General features: G+C 48.9%; 1 protein-coding gene across 1 annotated transcript in view; it reads right to left on the bottom strand.

The window, feature by feature from the left end:
- The window catches only part of ATOSA (atos homolog A), a 257,996-nt gene that overhangs the window by 16,917 nt on the left and 226,144 nt on the right, over positions 1 to 14,935 (bottom strand). Inside the window, exon 11 of the mRNA XM_069222452.1 lies at positions 3,129 to 3,328. Within this exon, the coding sequence (XP_069078553.1) occupies positions 3,129 to 3,328 (200 nt within the window). The remainder of the gene's footprint in view (positions 1 to 3,128; positions 3,329 to 14,935) is intronic.

Genomic DNA, 14,935 nt, shown 5'->3' with positions numbered 1-14,935 from the left:
GGATCCCTACCGAAGCCAGAAGAACAGTCACCTAGGCCTTCGTCAGCAGCCACCTCAACTACGGCAATGCACTCTACGCTGGAACCACCACCAAGACCCGAAAAAAAAAAGACTACTACGCATTCAGAACGCTCCGCCTGTCTAATCAAAAATGCCCCTCGACACAGCCACACCTCCACCCTTCTGAGAGATCAACACTGGCTGCCTATCAACAAGAGAATCACCTTCACGCTCCTGACCCATGCCTACAGGGCCCTACACGATGTCGGACTAGCCTACCTCAACCACAGACTCTCCTACACTCCCGCCAAACAACTCTGCTCCGCCGACCAGGCCCTCGCCAACGTCTCCAGCATCCGGAAAACCACAGCCGGAGAAAGACACTTCTCCCACATCCCCGCCAAGACCTGGAACACCCTCCCCATCAGCCTAAGGCCATCCCCCACCCTGTCACAGTTCAGGAAGGACCTCAAGACCTGGCTCTTCGACTGATCCGTCTTGAAACCCTCATGGGTGAGTAGCCGTACTTTACAAATCAGTGACTGATTGATTGATTGACCCCCCAAACATCAGCAGAGTGGGAGAAAGCAGTTCCCACAATGAAGATGGAAAGTAAGCTTACGATCCCACTCTTCCCTTCCCCAGCCTACAATGTGGGAGATGGGTGCCAGTCATGTACAGTGCCAATTTAGGTGTCTGGAGAGCATTAAAAATGTGTTGGAGAACCCAAGAACAAGAAAAGTTAAATAACTGGATAGAGATAAGCTCCACAAGACACAATAATTTAACATCACCAGCGGAACCGCAGGGTCAGAGCCATGCGTGCTGTTGGACTGAGCAGCATGCCAAGCAGAAGAGAAAGTATTCCGTGAGGGACAGGGGGATGACCAAGAAAGGAGATGAGAAGCTATATTGATATTCCAGGAGCTGGGGGCCTCTGCTAAGTGGTCACAGTTTAAGTGTCTCTTAGAGTAAGTGTGCCAGTGCAGCACTGAACTCCACCTATTAACAGAATTCACCAACACAAATGAAGATACCAGGCACTGGAAAGAGTGGACTGCAGGAGCAATTGACATGAGATTATCGCCCCTCCTCCAACCCTGCAGACACCATGGAAGGCATGGGAGAATCCCTCAAAGGCCTGAGATGAGCCCTAGAAGATCAATTGGTGCTTGTCTCTTACATAACCCTAAGAACAGTCTGCACTGTAGTTCCATGATATCTATTCTAGAGGCTTCATCATGAACCCGTGTCTACACACAAAAAGGTATCTTCAAAGCACAAATTCCTGTATGTCATCCTCAAATTATAATGGGCAGAAGACAAAGAGAGGTGCCCTCAGAAATGTCAGTGACCCATTCTACAGTGAGAAATAATTCTCAAAAGACAAAAGAACACTCTTACAAAAGAGAAGATGTAGCTGATGGCAAAAAAGTATCAAATGCAAAAAAAGGCTCTTTTTTTCATCTTTATTTTAAATAATGAACTGACAGGGCTGGATAGCAGTTATATTACAGTTCTAAACAAGGGGATAATTCCTTTCTGAATGATGCTGACTTTCTTTAGAGTCATGCTAGGAAAAATCTGAGGCCTGAGGAAAAATAAATGTAGCCTTTTTAAACACTGCAAGTATCTGCCATCACTGAAAGCCGGGACTTCCTGGGATGATAATCAGATCTGTCAGCTGGCCCGGTGTCATGACTGTGAATTACAAACAGTTGTGATCTTTTATCCAATATCCACGCCCAACGATATGATTAAAAACATTATAGTTGGAATGTTCAACCTTCTCTTGTGACATGGTTTGACTTGGGACATTATGGAGGTCATTATGACCCTGGCGGTCGGTGGTAAAGCGGCAGTAAGACCGCAAACAGGCCGGCGAAAAAAAAAAATAGGAATTAGGACGCCGCGGTCATCCGCCACTTCACCATTCCGACCGCCATGGCGGTGAAGACCGCTGGGCTGGAGATTGCGGTCTCCAGCCTGGCGGTCATCATTAGACCGCCGACTGTATCAGGACCCTGCATACAGCCATGGATCTCGGGTGGTTGGGAACCGCACTATCAGTGCCAGGGAATTCCTTCCCTGGCACTGATAGAGGTCTCCCCCACCCCCTGCTACCCAACACGAATCCTCCCCCCATGCCACCCCACGCCCCCCAAAGGTGGCACAACCCCCCTCCCCACCCCGACCCCCAACATGCACATATACACACCCCTATACGCACACACCCCCAACACGCACATATACACACCCCTACACGCACACACCCCCAACATGCACATATACACACCTCTACACGCACACACCCCGAACATGCACATATACACACCCCCACGCGTACACATACACGACAACACATACCTGCACACATACAGACATGCACACCGTCCGACCCGCACACATTTCCCATACACACAACACCCCCGCATGCATACACTCACTCACTCACCCCCTCTACACTCTCACACGCACACCCCCATGCACACACACAACACCCCCACCCCCTCCCCTAACGGACGATCAACTTACCTTGTCCGTTGATCCTCTGGGAGGGGACGGGATCCATGGGGGCAGCTCCGCCACCAGAACACCGCCACACCGAATCATGGGACGTGATTCAGTGGGCGGTGTTCTGTTGACGTGGCGGTGGAGGTTGAGCAACCTCCACTTTCCCGCCGTTTGCCAGTATGGCTGCTTGCGGCTTTCCGTACGACAAAGGACGGCAGGCTGCCAGCGGTCATAATACGCGGCGCGGAAGACCGCCACCACTGGCGGTCTTCAGCACGTCGATACCTCGGCGGTCTTGTGAAAAGACCGCCCATGTCGTAATGACCCCCTATGTGTATGCAAAGGAGGCCAGCTGCAATTACGAATACATTATTTACTGTTTCATCACAGGAACCTTGTTGGGGAGAATTGATGCCAATTTTGGGTTGGAGATCCTCTTTGCAGACACAATGTATATTTTTAAATAACGGAAGCTCGAACAAAAACTGAAGTTCTGTTTTGTATTTTCATGTTCAAATCAAAAACAAGAATAATTCAAATAAAACAACTCTAGTCATGCTCTGCGTAGAACCTGTGTATAACATGTAATACCCTACTGTGTCATGGTTAATTACCTCAGATGTATGAGGTAGCGTAACGTCTTCTCTTCAGTCTGCAAAATGCTTTCTTCATTGATGTTTCCATTCATTTCTTTTTTCAGAGGAATAGAAAATGTTCTTTGTCGTAGGAATGTTTGTTGATTGGCTGGCATGTCTCGTAAGTCATATATAACAACAAACATTTTCACCACAGTCTTGTTGGGATTAAATAAGGTCTGAAAAGTGATACAATATAATTACTTTTTCATAATGCTGAGTTTTAATTTAAATAACAGGAACAAAGCTGTACAAAAGAAAGTAATCTTTTAGACACAGATACAAATCATTGAATTGACCTTTTCAGGTAACAACATTTTGTCTTCCTGTTTGCAAAGTTATGCAGCACTAATTTTAACAATTTGGGTATGGCACAGGAATTAAAATTTTCAGATAAACACATTATTTAAAAGAAGTGTATGATATCACAAGGACAAGTCATATACAGAGGGTCAGAGCCAATGCTGGTTGCATTCAGTAATTGTAAACATTTGATTAAAGACTGAAATCAAGGTCAACATCCAAAACATTATTCATCTTCATGCTCTTTGACTAGCCTGTCACACAACATGGTTTGTTACACCAGTCACAAAGACTCAGGATGGCAAAATTTTCACCAAGACGTTCCCAACTCAACTCGCACATTGCAACCTACTTAGTCACAAGTAGTTATCAAATGCTTCAAATGAAGTTAGGCAATGTTATTGTCTTTTTTCAGGGCCACCTCGCACCTATAAGGTTTATTAGCACCCACGCTTTTACTTTGAATAGCTCAATAGGGTTGGTTAGGTAAGTATGACCTAGATGCATAAAAGGCAGGTACAACAGCTCAACAGTGTCCTCACTAGCCTTTGTAACTCATGCACCACAATAACTCTTTCTCATATCGGCCATACCTCTTCCAACTATGGACTCAAGTTCATGTCTGCAACAAAAATGGGCACAAATGATAGGCAGCCATACCTGCAGCAGTAGCTGTGTACTATTGAAATGTAACTAACAATAGCAATCAAAACAAGCATTTACAATGCAACGGGTCTCGCGTTTGCTCATGTTAGAGCTGATCGCGTTGTAAACTCTTAACCCGACTTTTCACCTATCGGGCAAAAGTGCATTTATGTACATAACCCGAAAAAGTGAAATCAAGTATGTAAAGCGCTCGACTTCTGCCAAGCGAGATCGCGCTCATAAATTAGAGAAAAAAAGTCCACTAGCCCGATGGAAAACAGCGAGCCTCGCATGTTTTCTGTACTTGGACGAGGGCTAGCCACCAGAGAAGGCATGACATATGCGTGCCTTCGACTAATGAAAGCAAGCAGATTTTATTAGGGAAGCCCACGAACCAATAAAAAACACTGACGTGAAGTTGACAGGGCTCCGAGCCCTTTTCTAAATACAAAAGAGTCTCGCTGCGATACGCATGCGCGAGTGCATGCAATGCAGGCTCGACCCTAAAAAGTGCAAAACTAAAAGTTCACTTAAATGGTACAGGTCCTGGTAAAAATGTTCCTGTATGATTTGTAAAAACAACAGAGTCTGTGTAAGTGCGTATAGCTGCATATGAATGGTACATTTTGATACCCACAGTAATACAGTGAAATGTGGCGATTTTTTAAAAAAAGTGGTGGGGCATCAATGCCCATTGTCAACTGCAACAAGCAGCTTTTTCCAGTAGGATGTATGGGGTTTGTAAATACCTCTAAAAAAAATCAGGAAAAAAAAAAACAGTTCCAAAGGGCGCATTTTATAAGCCCATTTCAAGAACAGTGTCATGAGTATTGAATATGGACTCGCAAAATATCCTAAAACTAACGAGATGCACCAAGAAAAGGCTAATACCCCTACAGCTAATACTGTTTTACATGCCCTTAGGAAATCAGAGAAAATTGAGGCATTATAGGTGCTTTCTTTCAGCACGTTTTCATAAAACACGGCAAAGCACTCAAGCAATACAGGCAGTTCAGAAAGCATAATTTCATGTGGACTAGGTTTTTCACAGTATCTTTCTTCACTTCTACATTTCAACATTTCCCATTTTCATCCTTCCACTTTAAGATCATTCCCCAACAACAATAGTAATGATCAAGGAAATATCAGCTTTAAATATGTATTTGGGAAGGAAATCCTATTTCCTTACTAAACAAGCCAAAAAGAAGATTTTGTTTTTGGAAAAAAAACAACTGTCCATAACAAAAGCTTATCCTCTTCATGAAAACACTTTTATCCTGAAATAAAAAGGCCTTCATTTTCAGTGAACACGTTTGGTACCCAAAGGTTTTCATTTTCGTCTAGCAGACACTTGTACTGGTGGACACACAGGGCAGATTATGATTTGTATGTTTTTGAACCACTATGTCGTGGCAGGGATACCAATGCTATAACAAGAATTATGACTGGTGGGGGAAGACCCAACATTTTACTGGGGCTGGGTGCCATAGGCCATGAATGTCAACAAATATGTGAAGATTATGCTAGGGACATCATGAATCCAGGTTGCCACCAGAATGCAAAGTATGCCACATATTACTGCCACTAGGGGTGTGTCAGCATTATGCACGGGGCACATACCATGGTAGTTCACAATATGGCAAGAATTTATCACCATACCAGGGCCACCACTATATTTTAGAGAAGTGCTACATTGGTTGTATGACATTACAATGAAATAGTGAGTACATATCAGGTAGGTGAAACTATATATATATATGGAAAATGTCACTTACCCAGTGTACATCTGTTCGTGGCATGAGACGCTGCAGATTCACATGCTGTGCATATCCCGCCATCTAGTGTTGGGCTCAGAGTGTTACAAGTTGTTTTTCTTCGAAGAAGTCTTTTCGAGTCACGAGATCGAGGGACTCCTCCCATTTCGGCTCCATTGCGCATGGGCGTCGACTCCATCTTAGATTGTTTTCCCCGCAAAGGGTGAGGAAGGAGTTGTGTATATAGTAATAATGCCCATGCAATGGAGTAAGTATGAATGTACATAATGTGACTAAAAGTATTATATTTACAAATTTACAAATGTACAAGTTTTAATTTTAATCAACTTACAACGGCTACAGGCTCCCGGGGAGGTGGGAGGGCGCATGCGAATCTGCAGCGTCTCATGCCACGAACAGATGTACACTGGGTAAGTGACATTTTCCGTTCGATAGCATGTGTAGCTGCAGATACACATGCTGTGCATAGACTAGTAAGCAGTTATCTCCCCAAAAGCGGTGGTTTAGCCTGTAGGAGTTGAAGTTGTCTGAAATAAAGTTCTTAGTACTGCTTGTCTTACTGTGGCTTGTTGTGTTGTTAACACATCCACACAGTAATGTTTAGTGAATGTATGAGGCGTAGACCATGTGGCTGCCTTACAGATTTCCGTCATTGGTATGTTTCCTAGAAAGGCCATTGTGGCGCCTTTCTTTCTAGTAGAGTGTGCCTTTGGTGTAATAGGTAGTTCTCTCTTAGCTTTAACATAACAGGTTTGAATACATTTCACTATCCATCTGGCAATGCCTTGTTTGGATATTGGATTTCCTGTATGAGGTTTTTGGTAAGCTACAAACAATTGTTTTGTTTTGCGAAAATGTTTGGTTCTATCAATGTAGTACATTAGAGCTCTTTTTATGTCTAATGTAGAAAATGCTCTTTCAGCTACAGAGTCTGGTTGTGGAAAAAACACTGGGAGTTCCACAGTTTGGTTTAAGTGGAACGGTGATATAACTTTTGGCAAAAATTTGGGATTTGTACGTAGAACCACTTTATGTTTGTGTATTTGTATAAAGGGTTCCTGTATGGTAAAAGCTTGTATTTCACTTACTCTTCTGAGAGATGTGATAGCTATTAGGAAGGCTACTTTCCAAGTTAAGTATTGCATTTCACAAGAGTGCATGGGTTCGAATGGTGGACCCATGAGTCTTGTTAATACAATATTGAGGTTCCATGAAGGAACTGGTGGTGTTCTCGGTGGAATGATTCTTTTTAGACCCTCCATAAAAGCTTTTATGACTGGGATCCTAAATAGTGAAGTTGAGTGTGTAATTTGCAGATAAGCTGAAATTGCTGTGAGATGTATTTTAATGGATGAAAAAGCTAACTTAGATTTTTGTAAGTGTAGTAAGTAGCTTACAATGTGTGTAGCGGACGCGTGTAATGGTTGAATTTGATTATTATGACAGTAATAAACAAATTGTTTCCATTTATTTGCGTAGCAATGTCTTGTAGTAGGTTTTCTAGCCTGTTTGATGACCTCCATACATTCCTGTGTGAGGTTTAGATGTCCGAATTCTAAGACTTCAGGAGCCAGATTGCTAGATTGAGCGATGCTGGATTCGGGTGTCTGATCTGCTGTTTGTGTTGAGTTAACAGATCTGGTCTGTTTGGTAGTTTGATATGAGGCACTACTGACAGGTCTAGTAGTGTTGTGTACCAAGGTTGTCGTGCCCAAGTTGGTGCTATTAGTATTAGTTTGAGTTTGTTTTGACTCAGTTTGTTTACTAGATACGGAATGAGTGGGAGGGGGGAAAAGCGTAAGCAAATATCCCTGACCAACTCATCCATAACGCATTGCCCTTGGAGTGCGGCTGTGGGTACCTGGATGCGAAGTTTTGGCATTTTGCGTTTTCTTTTGTTGCGAATAGGTCTATTTGCGGTGTTCCCCAGTTTTTGAAGTAGGTTTGTAGTATCTGGGGATGAATCTCCCATTCGTGGATCTGTTGGTGATCTCGACTGAGATTGTCTGCCAACTGGTTTTGAATTCCTGGGATGTATTGCGCTATTAGGTGAATGCGATTGTGATTCGCCCAATGCCAAATTTTCTGTGCTAAGAGACACAGTTGTGATGAGTGTGTGCCTCCCTGTTTGTTTAAGTAATACATTGTTGTCATGTTGTCTGTTTTGACAAGAATGTGCTTGTGGGCTATTAGCGGTTGAAATGCTTTCAACACTAGAAACACTGCTAGTAGTTCTAGCTGATTTATGTGAAGTTGTTTCTGCTGAGTGTCCCATTGTCCCTGGATGCTGTGTTGGTTGAGGTGTGCTCCCCACTCTACCATGGAAGCATCTGTTGTCATCACATATTGAGGCACTGGGTCCTGGAAAGGCAGCCCTTGATTTAAATTTATATGATTCCACCATTGTAGCGAGGTGTGTGTTTGGTGGTCTATCAACACTAGGGGGGTCATTCTGACCCTGGCGGTCGGTGATAAAGCGGCGGCCAACCCGCCAACAGGCAGGCGGTCAAAAAAAAGGAATTCTGACCCTGGCGGGAACCGCCAACACAGGCCGCTACTTTAACACTCCGACCACCACAGCGGGACAGACAAACAGCGCGGCGGTCACCGCCAACAGGCAGGCGGCAGACAATGTACCGCCCACCCTATCACAACTCACCAATCCGCCACCATTTCCGGGGCGGGAGCCCCGCCGATAAAAACACGGCGGAAACAGACTACGAACGGGAAAACGCTCACCTCTACACACTCCACGAGGAAGGAGGACAGCATGGAACCCGAATTACACATCCTACCAGCTATTGTCTACCTGCTCATCTACCAGGAGTACGAACGCCGGCGCAGACGACAACAGTGAGTACTGCACCTATGACACAGGCGAGGGGGAGGAGGAAAGCTTACGGGCACACACATGCGCCATACACCCAACCCCCCACCACAAATACCTACACCCCAATGCCGAGCAACAAGTCAGAGTGACACCACCCAAACCCCCCGGAATAATGCAAAGACACAATTAAAATGATCTATAAAATATATGTATAAATAGCTCCATTGAAGGTATGGGAAATATGCTATATAAAAGATATAAAAATAAGGAATGAACATAGTCAACAATATATACATAGGCAAAAAGTCCTGCACATTCCGTCAAAGTTCCATAGTCCGTGGTCCAATGTGCACAAACACATGGGCAAAGCCCACACAGGAGACCAGATACCATTGGAGAGAACACTGCAGGGGCATCAGATGATAAAACTACAGGCACCTCAGGGGGAAGGGAAGGGGGGGGGGCACCTCAGCCACATGAGTCCACGACGCCAGATCCACGAGGGGCCTCCATGGCCACTGTCCCATCCTGGGAGTGCAAAGCCACAGTCTCACAAGTCCCTACAGTGGGTGGATTGCCCACTGTACCATCCTGGGGAGTGCAAAGCCACAGTCTCTCAAGTCTCTACAGTGGGTGGGTTGCCCACTGGACCATCCTGGGAAGGTGCTTGAGACTGCGGCCCCTGTTCAGCGGTTCTTGTCCCGGTGACAGACACACTGGGAGAGGACACAGGGGACGTGTAAATGGCAGTGGGGGTGGTGACTGCACGTGTGCGGACTGTAATGGAGGGTGTGCTGGAGATGGAAGTACTGGCTGATGGTGGTGTGCATGCAGGTGTGAGTGGAGACTTCACAGGGAGGGAGATGAGGAGGTGGGGGACACGGAGGTGGTAGTGACTGTTGGCATGTCTGCATCTGGATGTTGCTTGGGTGAATGCTTGTGGGATCTGTGGTGCTTATGCCTGGATGAGCTGCCCTTGGGTGTAGAGGTGTGTGCAGGCTGGTCTGATGGTGTGGATGGGATAGGCAGAGGAACAGGAGACTGGGACTGGGTGGAGGGAGTCAGAAGAGGGAGGCTGGAGACAGGGACAATGGCCGCCGTCAGTGCTGAGGCCAGAGCGTTGAACGATCGCTGATGGGCAGCCTGACCCGAATGAATGCCCTCCAGGTATGCATTGCTCCGATGCACCTCCCTTTCTACACCCTGGATGGCATTCAAAAGGGTAGACTGCCCAACAATGAGTGTCCTGAGGAGGTCAATGACCTCCTCACTGAGGGCAGCAGGGGTAACTGGGGCAGGGCCTGAGGTGCCTGGGGCGAAGGAGATGCCCGCCTTCTTGGGCGAGCGGGCACGGAGCGAAGGCTGAGGGGCTGCTGGGAGGGCAGGGCTGAGCTCCCTTCCGAGGACGTGTCGGTGACGCTGATGTCTCCACGGGTCCCCGTTGTGGAGCTCTACTCGCCCTCCGTCTCACTGGTGTACTCTGAGTCTGTTGTATGGCCCTCCGGGGCCATGTGAGATGCAGCTCCCTCGTGCGCCGATGCCACTTCTCCTCCACCTGATGATGCTAATGCACACATGAACAGGAACACAAAGAAAATGGGGGGGGGGGGGGAGAAATGAAGACAGGTTGAGTGCATGCATTGGCAACACCGTTGTCGGAGAGGACAGACACAGAAGCCCCTTGAACTAGGCCGCGCAATGGGGGTACACTACTCAGTTATTGTGACTAGGCCTACAGGTCTATGGATGACAAATGCACACATGGGTGAGGCCGGACCATGCACAGCTGTACTTGGCACCCTACAGAGGTGGGGGGCGGGGGCACAGGGCCGTGTCTAACGGAGGGGCCTAGCCTACAGAATGCGCCCTGGGCTGGAGATAGCCACAGCCCTCCTCCCCCACCCAGACACCTTCACTGCGCGCAAAGATAGCAGAATGTGCTGATACTCACCCCCTTGTGTCTGCTGTGATGTCCTCACGCGCCCCTCCAAATCGGGGTAGGCCACCGCCAGGATCCGGGACATCAGGGGGGTCAATTGGCGGCTGGCACCCCTCCTACGTTGGGAGGCCATCCCCAGCAGAGACTCGGCGGTCTTTCTGGTCCCGCGGCGGATGTCCTCTCACCTCTTTCGGCAGTGGGTGCCCCGTCTGTTGTGGACCCCCAGGGCCCGGATGTCCTTGGCGATGGCACGCCAAATGTCGATCTTCTGATGGGCGCTGACCTATGTGACATGTACAGGGTGGTAAAGGAAATCGCATCAGTTTTCTGCCTGGTCAATGTGAGTGGCCCCCCCCTCCCCAACCTTGCCATGTGGCACATGCTCTCATCTTTCGTGCGTTGCACTCCTCATTCGCTCCCCTCCCCACCATCTTACATACACCCCACTCAACACAGGCATAGCCCATTCAACGTGCACCCTGTGTACTAACCTGTTGGTCTGGAGGACCGTAAAGTAGCGCATACTGGGGGAGGACCCCATCAACAAGTTTCTCCAATTCTTCGGAAGTGAAGGCAGGGGCCCTTTCCCCAGTCGCAGCAGCCATTGTATCTCCCAGACCGAGGTCACAGCAGCACTTGCAGTATAGGTCCTCTCCTGTGGATGATCAGGTCTCGAGTGATTAATCAGATAGAAAATGGCGGTCACGCCCGCGGCGGTGCGTACCGCGGCGGTGCATACCGCGACCGCCGGCGCACATCGTCATTGGCTCCTGAGACCCATAGGGTTCAATGTTAACCAATGCTGCTTTGCGCCGCGGTCTTCGACCGCCTACCGCCACGGTGTGCCACGCCAGCGCAGTGACCTCACATCCCACTGTCACACTTCACAGGTCAGGCAGCCGCCATTTCAAGGGCCCACATGGCATGATTTCCACTGCGTCACACAGGCCTAGGCCTTGCATTGCCACTCATACAAGCCGTTCAATGCATAGCGATTCGTGTACTGTGCAAGCTGTGTGAACGAACCTGTGGGTTGCTTGACTCTGTGCTCCATGTTGTCCTTCCTAGGCACCGTCCGCTGGGTCTTGCGAGGAGAAGGATGAATCCTCCCGTGTACCACCTCTGGTGGACCTGTCGACAATGGAAGAACGACATATCATACTTACATACAGGCTTGACAGAGCAACTATACATGAACTATGTGCCCATCCGCCAACCCACAGGGATTCCCCTTCTGGTGCAGGTTCTGTCAGTACTCCATTTTTTGGCAAGTGGGTCTTTTCAGACAATAGTGGCCATATCATCTGGGATGTCTCAGCCTATGTTTTCTAAGGTGTTGTCCAGAGTGTTGTCTGCCCTGATGAAATAGATGCAGAGCTACATTATTTTCCATGAGGTGGGTGAATTGGCTACAGTGAAGGGTGATTTCTATGCCCTTGGACATATCCCCAACATCATTGGTGCCATTGATGGGACCCATGTGGCTTTGGTTCCCCCCAAAGAAAGTGAGCAGGTGTACAGAAACAGAAAAAGGTATCATTCGATGAATGTCCAGGTGGTCTGTCTGGCTGACCAGTACATCTCCCATGTAAATGCCAAGTTCCCTGGGTCAGTGCATGACGCGTATGTCATGCGAAATAGCAGCATCCCTTATGTGATGGAACAGCTACAGAGACACCGTGTGTGGCTAATTGGTGACTCTGGTTACCCCAACCTTTCTTGGCTACTGACCCCAGTGAGGAATCCCGGGACCAGGGCAGAGGAACGGCACAATGAGGCCCATGGGCGAACTAGGAGGATCATAGAAAGGACCTTCGGGGTCCTGAAGGCCAGGTTTAGGTGCCTGCATATGACAAGGGGATCCCGAATGTACTCACCAAAGAAGGTGTGCCAGATCATCGTGGCCTGCTGTATGCTTCACAATCTTGCATTGCGATGCCAGGTGCCTTTCCTGCAGGAGGATGGTCCAGATGGTGGTGTTGTAGCAGCTGTGGAGCCTGTGGAGAGTGAAGAGGAGGAAGACGACGGGGACGACACGGACAACAGGGATACAGTCATACAACAATATTTTCAGTAGCACACAGGTAAGAATCAGCCACCCAATTTTACATTTACTTAAGGCCTCATGCGTCTCCACTGTCTGTGTTTCCCCCCAGTTCCTGTTAACTGATTTGTGACTTTCCCTTCCCTTTTCAGAGCTGTATGACCCACTGCCTGACTTCAGCTTTGTTTGCCCATGGACTAAAGCTTATTGAAATTGGTATGTTGTCATCACAAAGTAACTGGACATTATTGCACCGTTATGTGTAATACATTTGTTAAGAATACAAGCAGACTCCTGTTTTTTTAAGTGGAATAAGTGATTTATTTTAAGTGCTACATATAGGTACATGATTGGGAAACGGTGATGGGTGGGGGTGGAGTAATGTCCATGGCAGAGTCCAGTTCTCAGTCGCACAGGTGCATTGTCCATATGCCTGGGGAAGGATGGAGCAGGGGCAGTTCAAGGTTGGACAGGGTGACAATGTGGGACAGTGGGATGACATCAGGGGGTATCTTAGGCTGGCGGGGGTCTTGCAATCCTACTCTGTCTTCTTGTGAGATCTCAGGTTCCGCTTGCGGGGTGGTTCTTCTTCTGCAGGAGGTGGGGTTCTGGTGGCCTGTCGTTGTGTGGGGGCCTCTTGTCCACTAGCGCCGGCGGAGGTGGTAGGCTGTTCCTGGCCTGGGCTAGTGACAGGGGCCCTTTGGGGTGCCACATGGTCCCGCAATGTGGTGACAATCTGGGTAAGGGCCACGACGATGGTACCCATTGAGGAACCGATGTTCCTCAGTTCCTCAGTTCCTCCCTGAACCCCATGTACCGTTCCTCCTGCAGTTCCTGGATCTCCTGGAACCGGGCCAGTACCGTCGCCATCGTCTCCTGGGAGCGGTGGTATGCTCCCATGATGGAGGAGAGGGCCTCTTGGAGAGTCGGTTCCCCGGGCCTGTCCCCCCCCTGTCGCACAGCAGCCCTCCCAGTTCCCCTTTGTTCCTGGGCCTCTGTCCCCTGGACGGTGTGCCCACTACCACTGCCCCCAGGTCCCTGTTGTTGTTGGGGTGGTGGGTCAACCTGGGTGCCCTGTAGTGGTGGACACACCGCTGATTTACGTGTCCTGGAGACAGAGGCATGGGCCCGCTGGGTGGGAGCTGTGCTGGTGTTCCCAGAGGGGGTTGGGTCTGGTGTAGCCTGTGGCTGTCTGTGGGGAACCGACTGTCCAGAGGTCCCCGATTGGCCGGGCTGGTCATCTGGCTCCAGGGAGACAGAGCTGCTGTCATCGCTGGGGGCCTCTTCTGGGGGTGGGATGGACATCTCTGGACCCTCCGTGGCGGTGTGGTGGCGTTCGGGTCCTGCAGGGGTATAAAGGTATGGTTATTGCTTCTGTGTGTGGCATTTTGTGTGATGGATGGGTGTCCGTGTACCCATGTGCAGGCATTTCCTTGTTGGGGCTTTTGTGAGGGTGGCTTGTGGGGGTGATGTGTGTGTGCAGTGGGCATGCTTTGGTGATGGGTGTCCATGCTTTGTGGTCGCATGCAGGGCTTGGTGTTGGGATGGGTGGGTTGTGATGGTGAGCCTTTTGCTAGGTGTTGGTGTGATGGGGGAGGGGGTGAGGGTGGGGGTATGATTTGGCATGCAGGTGGGGTGGGGGTGGGAAGCAATAGCGAGGCCCTCAGGATGCAGGATGTGCAAGACTTCCTCCTCCCACGCGGTAAATTCTGGGGGAGTAGGTGGGGGTCCGCCGCCAGTCTTCTGCACCGCAATGTTGTGCCTTGATACCATGGAACGCACCTTCCCCCGTAGGTCGTTCCATCTCTTCCTGATGTCCTCCCGATTGCGTGGATGCTGTCCCACCGCGTTAACCCTGTCCACTATCCTTTGCCATAGCTCCATCTTCCTGGCAATTGTGGTGTGCTGCACCTGTGCCCCGAAGAGCTGGGGCTCTACACGGACTATTTCCTCCACCATGACCCTGAGTTCGGCGTCACTGAACCTGGGGTGTCTTTGGGGTGCCATGGGGTGGTGTGGTTGAGGTGTGGGGTGGCGTTTGTGGTGATGAGTGTGGTGTGTGTGGTGGTGTGTGGTGTTTGGTGCGTGGATTCTGTGTGGGTGATGGTGTTGTGTGCCTCTGTGTTGTGGGATTGTCTATTCTGTGCTCTCTCTCTAGCCTTCGTCAATGATTTCGGGTCGTAGGGGCTTGTGGGTGATGTGGGTGTGTGTTTTATATTGTGTTGGGTGTGTGGGAGTGGTGTTAGTATG

This window comes from Pleurodeles waltl, chromosome 3_1 (assembly GCF_031143425.1).
Source record: "Pleurodeles waltl isolate 20211129_DDA chromosome 3_1, aPleWal1.hap1.20221129, whole genome shotgun sequence".
Classification (NCBI taxonomy): Eukaryota; Metazoa; Chordata; class Amphibia; order Caudata; family Salamandridae; genus Pleurodeles; species Pleurodeles waltl.
Note: the sequence above shows the minus strand (reverse complement) of the source record. Positions and strands in the feature narration are given on the sequence as shown.